This window comes from Argopecten irradians, chromosome 6, assembly GCF_041381155.1.
Source record: "Argopecten irradians isolate NY chromosome 6, Ai_NY, whole genome shotgun sequence".
Classification (NCBI taxonomy): Eukaryota; Metazoa; Mollusca; class Bivalvia; order Pectinida; family Pectinidae; genus Argopecten; species Argopecten irradians.
This window is the reverse complement of record NC_091139.1, coordinates 17126703-17139997: the sequence shown is the minus strand read 5'-3', so window position 1 is coordinate 17139997 and position 13295 is coordinate 17126703. Positions and strand designations below refer to the sequence as shown.

At 36.0% G+C, this 13295-nt stretch overlaps 1 protein-coding gene across 1 annotated transcript in view; it reads left to right on the top strand.

The window, feature by feature from the left end:
• LOC138325183 (fibropellin-1-like) overlaps positions 1-13295 on the top strand; it is a 34826-nt gene that overhangs the window by 7060 nt on the left and 14471 nt on the right. Inside the window, exons 2-8 of the mRNA XM_069270669.1 lie at positions 2258-2296; positions 3573-3783; positions 4815-5023; positions 5548-5745; positions 6558-6664; positions 7472-7980; positions 9987-10141. Coding sequence (XP_069126770.1) covers positions 2258-2296; positions 3573-3783; positions 4815-5023; positions 5548-5745; positions 6558-6664; positions 7472-7980; positions 9987-10141 — 1428 coding nt within the window. The remainder of the gene's footprint in view (positions 1-2257; positions 2297-3572; positions 3784-4814; positions 5024-5547; positions 5746-6557; positions 6665-7471; positions 7981-9986; positions 10142-13295) is intronic.

Here is a 13295-nt window from a genome sequence, read left to right as displayed (position 1 = left end):
TAGGGGTCGGTGAGCACGTCGGAATTAACAAAAAGGCTGTCTTTGACAGCTAAAGGTTTCATAAGAGATTCTTGCAACACAAGTTTTAATCTCAATTGAATACTTGCATTGTTAGCTTTGATATGCTATGAGAAATACATTAATAGGAATTGCACAAGCATCTTGCTTAATTTAGACGATAGTATTCCTCATCTTAAAATCCATTCTCACTAACCTTCATGCTTCAAATAATAAGTTACCATCATTAGATTTAGGAAATCAATATAAAGCATTTTGCTTAATTCAGACGAAATCGGGTATTTACCGGCTATATTATATAAATACTACCTGCATTAGAGGGTGACAGTGCCTAGTGTCACCTCGAGGATAACACTGTCACCCTCGGCTTCGCCTCGGGTGACAGTGATATTCCGAGGGGTGACACTAGGCACTGTCACCCTCTAATGCAGGTAGTATTTATTTTATTATACCAAACAAAAGTCTAGAAACAAAATCAGTTTTCAAGTATTTGCAATCTATTGAAACATTTTAACTGATTTTAACAAAAGTCGAACAGTTACCGTCGGCAGTAGAATAGCATATCAGCTTCTACTCAGTAGCGCTAACTATTATTGAATTATAAAAAAATACTCATAATAAACATTTAGTGAAAATTCTTGTTGTCTTGTCTCCTGCGTTTGTTTAAATCTTAACGTTTTTGTAAATCTCAATGAATTTTGGTTTCGTCCCGTCGTCTGTTTACAACATTAGCAACGGCACGAAGACGCTTGAAATCGCATGTCTTCCGTTAACCTAATCACAAACGGGTTCATAAAAACCAACACATAGCGCTTTGACGGTAGGCGAAAAGACGTGAACTGAAAGCTCCGTCCTAAAATGATTTTTTTTATTGATAAACAGACTATTTTGACAAAACTATTGGCCGAACGAAATTATTTGCTAAATCTTCCACCTTGTAAAAATATCGATTTTTCGCCGAACAACGAAACGTATTTTTCAAACTATTAATAAACGCGAATTACCAAATAAGGAAAAGACAATGTAAACTAGACTATGTCTTAAATGAGTAACAGGATACTTACATGATATCACTGTGTGAACTAGTGCTGAAGAGGAAATGACACGATCGGATATCATTGCAACATAAACATTTTAAGACGTTCAATCGTTTGAACTGTCTCATCATACCCGGTCTAACCAGTTTAACGTTACTGAGTGCTATATAACAGTATATTTATAGATTGTGATGTCTCCATACAACACTTACTTCTAGTGGTCTTATTAATGAATGACTATTATAATATTCAATAATATAGAGCTCATAGTCCGGGCGAAAGAGCAACAGTTGAATTTGAAAATGACCGGCAATAAAGGGAAAATAGCTTAACTTTATTTTAAGTCATATTCCTACTAACCCTAAAATGTCACCATATAGTGAAAATTTATAAACGGTTTGCCGACACAATATTTTCTTCATCTTCTGATCTTCGCTTTTTGCATGTGCTACTCTCTGTCTACACCTCCCTTTTCTCTCTCCTTTCTTTCGCTCCTTTTTTTTCTATGTAAGTATGGTATTGCAAGGAAATGTCTACACAAATCACGATGCCTCTTGTGTGACAATACAAATACTTAATTTTTTATAGAAAATGACAAATTTAATGTGTCGTAATAGTATGGGGTGTTAGTGTGAAAGTGAACAGATGGCCATGAGTTGGATGTTTTGTGTATTGATGATAGTATAATTAACTTTCTGAAAACAAGTAATAACAAACGAATGCTTCTGTGTGGATATGTATTGTGTATGTGTAGAATGAAAATATTTATGTGTCTTAGAAATTTCATATCTTAAAGATGCTCCACTGCCGATAGAGCATAAACGATACTCATTATTTTAACAATCATTTGTGTTTAGTCGTGCGTGTATACGTTAACACAAAAAATTAATATTAAATAATTAATTTTGCTTTTGGTGCATGCGCAATTAGTACTTTATTCTATATAGGACATAGTGCCAGGGAATTTTTTCGGAATGCAATTAATTATTTTTTATATTTTTATCTTGAGGTAAAATTAAAAGCCCAAACTTTTCAATTGTGGTAATGGTGTGAAGTAAGTAACTTTTGTAACTGAAGAAAAATACTTATTCGTCTGCTCTTGTTTTTGATAGAGAAAAAATACCATTTGTAAGCGGGGGGGGGGGGGGGGGGGAATCTTTTACTCATAAGTCGAATAATAAAAAATCAATCTTGTTTTTCAGTAATTAGTGGCACTGTCATGACGATGTACGGCCAATGTAGTAAGTACCTACAATCAAAAAAACATGTTATCAACATGATCTGCTGATCTGCTTATATAATATTATAACGAGATCATAAACTAAATCTATTATTACTACTACTATTAATTTTAAATTATGCTTAAATAATTGGCATGTTTAACCATAGGCTTATCTACCACATGTTCTTCAAAGGTTAGTTATAACTTATATCCTTTCTATCACATACAGTGATAATAACATAACAGCTTGTCACAATGGTATTTACGGTGCATGTCGCTGTGTCCTAGATTGGTACGACTGATGTCATTATGATCAACTTTTTTACAATTAGTGTCGTCGATGAAGCAGAAGACATAGCTCTATTCAGCATAGTGTCATTGAATATATATAGATATGTCATAAGCTTGTTGATATATTTAGATGATATACATCAATTTCATTCGAATACTCCAAATTATCATTCAATTTATTGAAACTGGGAATTTTTTTCTATTTAATTTTTCATGTCTCTCTGTAAAATTCGAAACCATTTATGACCACATAACCTCAATGCATTGGTAAACAGATAAAAAAGATATGAAAATATCGATCATAGCCAGCAGAAGTCACAAATTGTTACAATCTTGATTAATTTGGATTAGATTGGCATTTGTAAGGTAGGCCCTAGATTCTGTCCCCTGGCCGAGACACACCAAAATCAATAAAAGTAGGAGTTTCTGCTCTTGCTTAGTGCTCAGCATACAGAGAGTAGGACGTCTGGTTCGTCCGTTGTCAATTTAATGAGACCGGGCGGTGTTTCTTGGTGTCTTCGATGGCATGCTTTCAGTGATATAGCACTATACAAAGGGCAAAAGTTCCACTTTACTAGAAGACACAACACGAATATAAACACACACTCGCATTTCACACACGCAAGACACTACATGCACGAGAGGCCGCCCTTTTATGACCCCAGCTGTTAAAAGGAAGTTAATATGATAAACAAAACCAACCAAGATTTAGATTCATAAATCGGCGTTTGATAAAAAGACGCCAAGATTATAGGGTACATTTTTCGTCGGAGCATCCAATTTATTTTGGATAGTATGCGGGGGATCCCAGCAACAATCTCGGTTCAGGAAACCACATGACAGTTCTCTTAGATATTTTAAGCATTGCATTCATCGTCAATTATGGATAAATATTTACGCATATGACATTTGTATGTAAGAACATATCTTAAACTACAGAAGTTTGAATTATAACATAGCATTTTCGTTGTAATTCATTGTATTTCGTACTTTCCTTTTTTTAGCAAAAACCTGTTTGAATGGGGGATACTGTGTATGGTCAGGTAACACCACATATTGCGCATGCCCAAATCAGTACTACGGGGACCAATGCGAGCTGATGTGTAACACCACCCAGTGTGCTGGTGGCCGGTGCATCATCTATATGAGTAGCTCCATGTGTCTTTGTCCTGACGACTCCATTGCATCTATGTGTTACACCAATTGTTCTGACACGTAAGTGACATCACCCTGGTACTCAAAATTAAAGCTATGACTTCATGAACACAAAAAAATATTGAAAATAATGCTTATGATTTCATTTGACTACATGAGGTACTAATTAGGCATTTATTTTCGTGCTTTTACGTATTTTACAATAAAACAAATTCAGTTGTCGCGCTTTGATATCTTAAACACTAGTTTAATTTGGCCAATAACTACCGTTTTAAAAAGCAATATGCAAACGCGTTAAAATGTAAAACGCTTTCAGTCTATGAAAAACAACCTTTAACTTCTAACCAATGGAAAGAAGTGTAAAATATGGATTTGCATTATTTAGAACGAAACAACAGTACATACCATTTTGGTACATAGATGAAAAAAATAAGAAGAAAGACAATATGTACCATAGCTCTATATCTCTTTAGTAGTTGGCCCTTTGTTGCTATAACGTATTACAAGGTTACCAAAATTCGCGATTTTACCTTGAAAAATAAAATTAAAACTTCAGCTAATTAAATATTCGCGATTCGGCTACAGGAGTTCATGTGGTTGATACATTACATGTAATGTAGAGTTGGAATTTTAACCAATGACTTGCGAAATCTCAAAATGTCATGTCCTTCAAAATTACCTTCTAATTGGCATCCCTGGCGTTCGTCTTTGGGATAATGTTAGAACACTATGTAAATGTCGAAATGAACAAGGAATTTCCTTACGATTTACTTACGATTTACTTTCGCGAATTTCGAGATCCAAGTAAGTCCGCGAAAGTTTATCTCTGTAAATTATAATCTATATCATATTTATGATATTTATGATATAAAATGGCCAATTTTTCAATCCGCGAAATTCATTCTTCGCGAACTTTGAAATGAAAATTATGAAATTGAATAGCCGCGAAAGAAAGTCCAGTATATGTGTCACTATGTAAGGTGGAAACTTTGACATTTTTCACCTCACGAAATGAAATATATTTAGTAGATGTTCCTTGAATTTAATTATTTTTCATGAATAAAGTTCTTTTTTTTTCATTTTATTTACAGCTATTGTGAGAACAATGGAACATGCTCCACCGACATGGATGGGAAATTGATGTGTAATTGTATGGACGGGTATAGCGGTAAACGATGTGAGGTCAATAACACAAACATTGTATCATGCTCTGCGACCGTCTGTATGGATCTATTAACAGATAACTGCACTCAAGTCCCGGGAGGATCCGTCATGTGTCACTGTCGAAATGGGATCACAGGTGTGTCATTTACTATATGAATTGTAACAAACAAATTAATTGGTCACATATATCATAAGTTTTCTAACAAACGATTTCATTGGCGAAGTGTATGATATTTACTGTTACAAACAATTACATTGGGCAAGTGTGTGAAATATGTTGTAACAAACGGTTTCATTGGCCAAGTTTATATCATGTGTTGTAACAAACAATAACATTAGCTTCGTTTATAATCTAGACTGTCACAAACATTTCCATTGGCTTTGCATGCAGTAATGACAGTACCAAATAATTTCATTGATCTGCTATACAAACTGAACCTTAAATAAATCAACAGTTACATAAAAGAATGGTTTTAACAAACAGAGCAATTGGCTTAATAAAGAATCCAGACAGGGATAAATAATTGGTATACCTCCTGATTAAATACCGTCATTGCCTTAACAAGTGGCGTTACCACTTGTAACATCGTTTTTGTTTCCATGATTGGGTAACACGTTTTACTACTTATATGTTTCTATGTAATTTTTTTTCTTGGTCAGGAACTTACTGTGAAAGGTGGAATTGTTTGGAAAATGTACACAGCTGTTCAAATGGTGTATGTTATACCAACGACTTACGAACCGATACCAGCAGCTGTTCATGTATGGCAGGATACAATGGTACGAAGTGTGAAGAAAACATCAACGATTGTGTGGGGTCTGTGTGCCAAAACAACGGAACATGTGTGGACGGCATTGGTAGGTTTTCATATACTTATATAACCCAATGCTTCTTTTTAAACGGTATATTTCCGGTACATTTTCATTAATATTACTTGAAAATGTGCATCAAAACTACATGTATCTATTCAATTGATTTGAGTATCTGCAATGTCAATATGGCCTGAAAAATACATAATCTCACTTCAGGATTTTTTTTAATTTGAAATTCAGATGAAGCACTTTTCATCACGTTCGCCCGTTATCATTATAATGTGACCGGTTAGGTTGTGATGCTTTGTGTCTTCGGTGGCATGCTTCAGAGGAATAACACTATAAAAAGGGCAAGAATTCCGCTAAACAAGAAGACACAACACTAATATACCACAGTCTCTCAAAATACGCACCAGGCACTTCTTACACACTCTACATCGCATACATGGCCGTCCTAACATGACCCTGGCTGTTAATAGGACGTTGATTCAATATAAAGAAAAGAAAAAACACGATAAGCAGACGACAGTTACTGCTCTTTTTTTAACGCTTTACATTAGGGAAGGGTACACCATCGTCGGTTACCCACGTTAATCAGACTACAGAGCGTAGTGGAGTTTAGACGCAGCTTCCGAGGGTGATGATACACTTTTTTAACCGTTTTTATCAAAATTATATCGCTGGGGATGTCATTTTGTTATTCTGTATCGCTTTCATAAGGAAACAAAGATTATTGTTATTACCACAGTTATCTTATACAAGGGCAATCCTTAAAGGACTTCAAATGTTCCTATGAGTCAAACGAAATTAAGAGAAAGGATGTATAGCATATTTTAAGTTTAATGTTTCCTTTCCAGTATCATACAACTGTAGCTGTCCTACTCTGTATACCGGGACCTATTGTGAACAAGCCAATTGTGAAGCTAGGAATTGTTCTAGTCGGAGTGCAAACGGAATGTGCGATGTAAGTAGAAACAAGTTGTGACTTCAGTTTTTCCCTAATACACACAAGCATATCACGGTACTTCATGGAAAAATTTTAAATGTTTAAAAAAAATCTCCCGTACTTGACTGGGTTTTCCTGTGTTTGCAAGGAAAAAGATAACACGCACTTGACTTCGACGTCATCGATACATGCGGAGGATTTTCTTATTTTTTTCTTATTTTTTTACAATATGCTAAGAAAATAATCAAACATGGCTCTGTCAAGTGAACGGGACATCTCAGCCCGAGTGCAAGAATTTAGCTGGAGGCTTAATATTCTATTAATTTCACTAGATCTTTCATCTTTTTTTTAAAAATAAAATTACATTTGAAAACAAAACACTAAAATTTGGTGAAACGTATTCAATCATTTTCGCAGCTAGCATTTTGCTTGCATCATCGGCAGTCTCTATGACTTTGATAGGAAGGTAAAATGTCAAACCAAACAAGTTTTCTTATTGGGAGGGGGAATATTATTACTAAATCTTGCCATTACGAGAACTTCAAGAGGATGAATTTTCATTATGTTATTATGAACTTCAATGTTCCATAAGTCAATGAGACTTTTCGAAGCATGTATAATTAAACCAATGTAATGTCACTTTGACTCATGCTTTTAAATCTTATATAAATAATTTCCTGTCTATATACTGAAGCCACCTCAAACAAGTTATCAGCCGATTTACATGAAACCAAATCAGTCAAGATCGACTTAAATTCTTCTTCAAGACTTTGACTCTCTACCTTATCGTTGTCCGATAATATTTAAAAATGCAAATATTTCCAGGTCCAATGTATGAACGAGGAGTGTAATTATGATGGACTGGAATGTTCTCTTGGCATCAACCCCTGGTCTTCCTGTAGCGTTGTACCAACCACTGGCAGAGGGATACATTGTTCTGTTCTGTTCATGGACGGCGTCTGCGACCAAGAATGCAACACATATGGCTGTCTGTATGACGGTTTCGACTGTGTAAACAACGGAAGTGCTCCCGCTGACTGTTTCAATGGCTCCCACTGTTATCAAAGTATTGGAAACGGTGCATGTAATGCAGAATGTAACAACCTTGAGTGTGCATATGACGGTCAGGATTGTCTTAGTAACGTAACTCCCAGCACAGAGACATTAATTGTAACCTTCACCCCTACCAACGCAACGTATGGTCGCCTTGCGGAGGCCCGTTTAGTTGCTTACCAAGTATCACGAAAACTCCGCTCTAGAGTGTTCATTAGGCAGAACAATGGCACTGACCTTATGGTGTATAGGGTAGCCAACTCTACTACCGCGGACATTAGGTAAGGTTATATAGTTTGCAATGGATGTTGCAAAAGAATATGTGATTTGAAAATTGTATATCGTTTTCTCAAATTATATGCATTTTGCAAATATTTAAGCATTATTCTAAATATCTTTTGGAATTATGAAATCATACACACGCAAAAACCCCAAACCATAGACGCAAATTATAAACCCACATTGTATTGGAAATAATGCTTGCAATAAATTTGAATAATACAGTGAGTTACATAAACTAATTAGGCAAGTTGCGTGCTATTATTCATATTTTATTTCTTTTAAAAACAATTTATTGCATCCCGAAAAAAACGGCATGGCACATATGCATAAATGGAATTAAGTACTGCTTATGCATGAACCAAAAGCAAAATGAATTATTTTATATGCATTTCAATGTTAATTAAACACATATATTTACATATGCCCCTATATAGTCAACGGGAGGGGAGTTGCGTTCACATTAGCGTAAACGCAATGACGTATGAATACAAACGCAGTGCAGGTTCGGACTACTTCCAGTTCACGCTTCGATAAGATTTTGCGTCATAAGTTGACGGATTTTAAAATAACAATACAGAGTTTTTATTAGATCCAATTAAATATGCATTTGACATCAAAACAAAACATGTGTCCAAGCATTGTAACGGTAATAAACTACAAAATGAATCGCTGGTCGGGGCTACAACCGGGGGGCTTTCCTCAGGAATGTTCGGGGAATCCCATAGTTACGTCAGATGTACATGTGTATACAGAACATCTGATTGTCGGTGAATAATTCTGGGAGCGTCTAAGCGAACAATAGGTTAACAGATCATATACAGGTTTCCAGAAAAAAAAAACATTACAGGTAGCCCATCCGAAACAGTATCATCAGCTTAAATGGCACCGTCTTTGCATTCAAAATAGGCCTACACACACGCAAACACTTGTCTATCCTCCGTACAATAAAATAAAAGTCATGACTGAGAAGAATTTAGTGTATATTCTTAGACCGATACATACATGACAAACATTCAGCAGCTCAACGGTCATACCATCAATAGGTTTTATCACAGTCACTTTCCTCGGTTGAAAATCAAATATGGCGGCTCGCTTCACTTCGGACCGCATCACTACCCTGACAACGATACATACCGGTAGTCGTTCCGCCTTGGTTATCTCAATTTTTATTCGAAATCGACATTATTAATACATATTATCAAATTGAAAAAAAATGTATGATGAAAATAATTTAAAAGTGTCATTGTTGTATTTCAAACCAAACTGCAGCTAAAACATTCAACAATCGGAACTATATCTTCGGTCATCCTGACTACCGTAGTTACCCAACTTAGCAACCATCACCGTTTTAAATTTTACGTAAAGATAGATTTATTTATGTAAATATATAGATTGAACAGTGTTTTGATTGCGTTAAAGGTGGTATGAACGCAATGGGATACATACATATTCTACATGTAGCGCTAACGCGCTACATTGAATATGTCTGTATCCCATTGCGTTCATACCACCTTTAACGCAATCAAAACACTGTTCAATCTCTATATAAACACGATTATACATCAGTTATCGGTACTATTTATGCTCTGTCAGCTGTGGAGCATCTTTGATAATTTCGTTTGAATAATAACTGTTCCACTTTTAAGATTCTCAACGAAAATATTCTTCGTGTGTGACATCATAATACTCGACGTACTATTCATTCAGACTATCCAAAATTAACCTCAAACTTCTAACCAACATATGAAATCAAAAAGAAAACACGGAACCAAAATCATCTTTTGTTTTAGATTATAACAAGCAAGTTAGCTTTCCACAGAGTTGCTACATTAAATATGTCAATAAGTGAAAATGTTTCTCTTGTTTTCGAAATTGCCGAGTTTTCAGCCTGTTTGCTTTTCCACTTAACATCATCATATTTCGCACACAATATTCACTGTGGAAGATCACTGTATTATTTTATTTAATCAAAATCGCAGTTTTCATTATTCTTTGTTTAATACAGAGCTTACTTTGACATCCTGCAACCAACGGACTGTACAGTGACCGGGCAGTGTGTGACGGACGTCCAGACAGCCGCTAAGATGATAGGTGCTGTGGTCTGGATGCACCTCCTATGGCCCTCGGATACTCAGCAAACACTTTTCCGAAGCGTCATCAGTAAGTTCTAACATACATCAGAGCTATAAATAGTAAGTTACATATATATCACTCTCAAGAAGTAGAGAATATAAGTTGATATTTACATTTTGCCACAGCGACTCTTATTATCATGATTTGCCAATAAGCCAATAAATGCAGCATAGACTTGGTGTAGTAATATCCATATAAATGGATGTGAGTCTTGTTTACTGACACCATGCGCGGGAAAATTGACATTGTAGTTGAATGAACCAGTTTGGTATGAAAAATCTGTTTAATGTCTGGATAATTGAAAGTAAACTGAAAAGCAATTGAAAAACATTGAAATTTTGTTGTCTTTTCAATAGTTTATTGGGACTTTTTTCATTACATTGAACTTGTTTAAATAACAACTTTTATAACTTGTCAGAATTACAACAAAGTTATAAAAGAATTTCGTTAACTGTGAATACTTCTAAAAAAACAAGCAAAAAGGAAATGGCATTATTTACATGAATTTTAAACAACAGTTCAAGCAATAGATTCGGAACGTTCATGCCTTTGGAAGAATGAATCATCATTATTAATACCTTTGCATATTACTGGGTATGATGATACTTATTTCCGATTCTGAAGATTTACCTCTTATGTCCTACAGCCAGTACCGAGGGTTACTATTAGTTACGATACATTTTATGTCCAGTTACGATACCTTTTATGTCCTACAGTCTATAGTGATGGTTACCATTAGTTACGTTACCTTTTATGTCCTACAGTGTGTAGTGGTGGTTACCATTAGTTACGTTACCTTTTGTGTCCTACAGTGTGTAGTGGTGGTTACCATTAGTTACGTTACCTTTTGTGTCCTACAGCCTGTAGTGAAGGTTACCATTAGTTACGTTACCTTTTATGTCCTACAGTGTGTAGTGGTGGTTACCATTAGTTACGTTACCTTTTGTGTCCTACAGCCTGTAGTGAAGGTTACCATTAGTTACGTTACCTTTTATGTCCTACAGCCTGTAGTGAAGGTTACCATTAGTTACGTTACCTTTTATGTCCTAGAGTCTATAGTGATGGTTGCCATTAGTTACGTTACCTTTTATGTCCTACAGTCTATAGTGATGGTTGCCATTAGTTACGTTACCTTTTGTGTCCTACAGTCTGTAGTGAAGGTTACCATTAGTTACGTTACCTTTTATGTCCTACAGCCTGTAGTGAAGGTTACCATTAGTTACGTTACCTTTTATGTCCTACAGCCTGTAGTGAAGGTTACCATTAGTTACGTTACCTTTTATGTCCTACAGTCTGTAGTGAAGGTTACCATTAGTTACGTTACCTTTAGTGTCCTACAGCCTGTAGTGAAGGTTACCATTAGTTATGTTACCTTTAGTGTCCTACAGCCTGTAGTGAAGGTTACCATTAGTTACGTTACCTTTAGTGTCCTACAGCCTGTAGTGAAGGTTACCATTAGCTACGTTATCTTTTGTGTCCTACAGTCTGTAGTGAAGGTTACCATTAGTTACGTTACCTTTTATGTCCTACAGCCTGTAGTGAAGGTTACTGTTAGATACGTTACCTTTTGTGTCCTACAGCCTGTAGTGAAGGTTACTGTTAGATACGTTACCTTTTGTGTCCTACAGCCTGTAGTGAAGGTTACCATTAGTTACGTTACCTTTTATGTCCTACAGCCTGTAGTGAAGGTTACCATTAGTTACGTTACCTTTTATGTCCTACAGCCTGTAGTGAAGGTTACCATTAGTTACGTTACCTTTTATGTCCTACAGTCTATAGTGATGGTTGCCATTAGTTACGTTACCTTTTGTGTCCTACAGCCTGTAGTGAAGGTTACCATTAGTTACGTTACCTTTTATGTCCTACAGTCTATAATGATGGTTACTGTTAGATAGGTTACCTTTTGTGTCCTACAGCCTGAATTGAAGGTTACTGTTAGATACGTTACCTTTTATGTCCTACAGCCTGTAGTGAAGGTTACCATTAGTTACGTTACCTTTTATGTCCTACAGTCTGTAGTGAAGGTTACCATTAGTTACGTTACCTTTAGTGTCCTACAGCCTGTAGTGAAGGTTACCATTAGTTACGTTACCTTTAGTGTCCTACAGCCTGTAGTGAAGGTTACCATTAGTTACGTTACCTTTAGTGTCCTACAGCCTGTAGTGAAGGTTACCATTAGCTACGTTATCTTTTGTGTCCTACAGTCTGTAGTGAAGGTTACCATTAGTTACGTTACCTTTTATGTCCTACAGCCTGTAGTGAAGGTTACTGTTAGATACGTTACCTTTTGTGTCCTACAGCCTGTAGTGAAGGTTACTGTTAGATACGTTACCTTTTGTGTCCTACAGCCTGTAGTGAAGGTTACCATTAGTTACGTTACCTTTTATGTCCTACAGCCTGTAGTGAAGGTTACCATTAGTTACGTTACCTTTTATGTCCTACAGCCTGTAGTGAAGGTTACCATTAGTTACGTTACCTTTTATGTCCTACAGTCTATAGTGATGGTTGCCATTAGTTACGTTACCTTTTACGTCCTACAGCCTGTAGTGAAGGTTACCATTAGTTACGTTACCTTTTATGTCCTACAGTCTATAATGATGGTTACTGTTAGATAGGTTACCTTTTGTGTCCTACAGCCTGTAGTGAAGGTTACTGTTAGATACGTTACCTTTTGTGTCCTACAGCCTGTAGTGAAGGTTACTGTTAGATACGTTACCTTTTGTGTCCTACAGCCTGTAGTGAAGGTTACCATTAGTTACGTTACCTTTTATGTCCTACAGCCTGTAGTGAAGGTTACCATTAGTTACGTTACCTTTAGTGTCCTACAGCCTGTAGTGAAGGTTACCATTAGTTACGTTACCTTTAGTGTCCTACAGTCTGTAGTGATGGTTACCATTAGTTACGTTACCTTTTATGTCCTACAGCCTGTAGTGAAGGTTACCATTAGTTACGTTACTTTTAGTGTCCTACAGCCTGTAGTGAAGGTTACCATTAGTTACGTTACCTTTTATGTCCTACAGTCTGTAGTGATGGTTACCATTAGTTACGTTACCTTTTATGTCCTACAGTCTATAATGATGGTTACTGTTAGATAGGTTACCTTTAATGTCCTACAGCCTGTAGTGAAGGTTACCATTAGTTACGTTACCTTTTGTGTCCTACAGCCTGTAGTGAAGGTTAC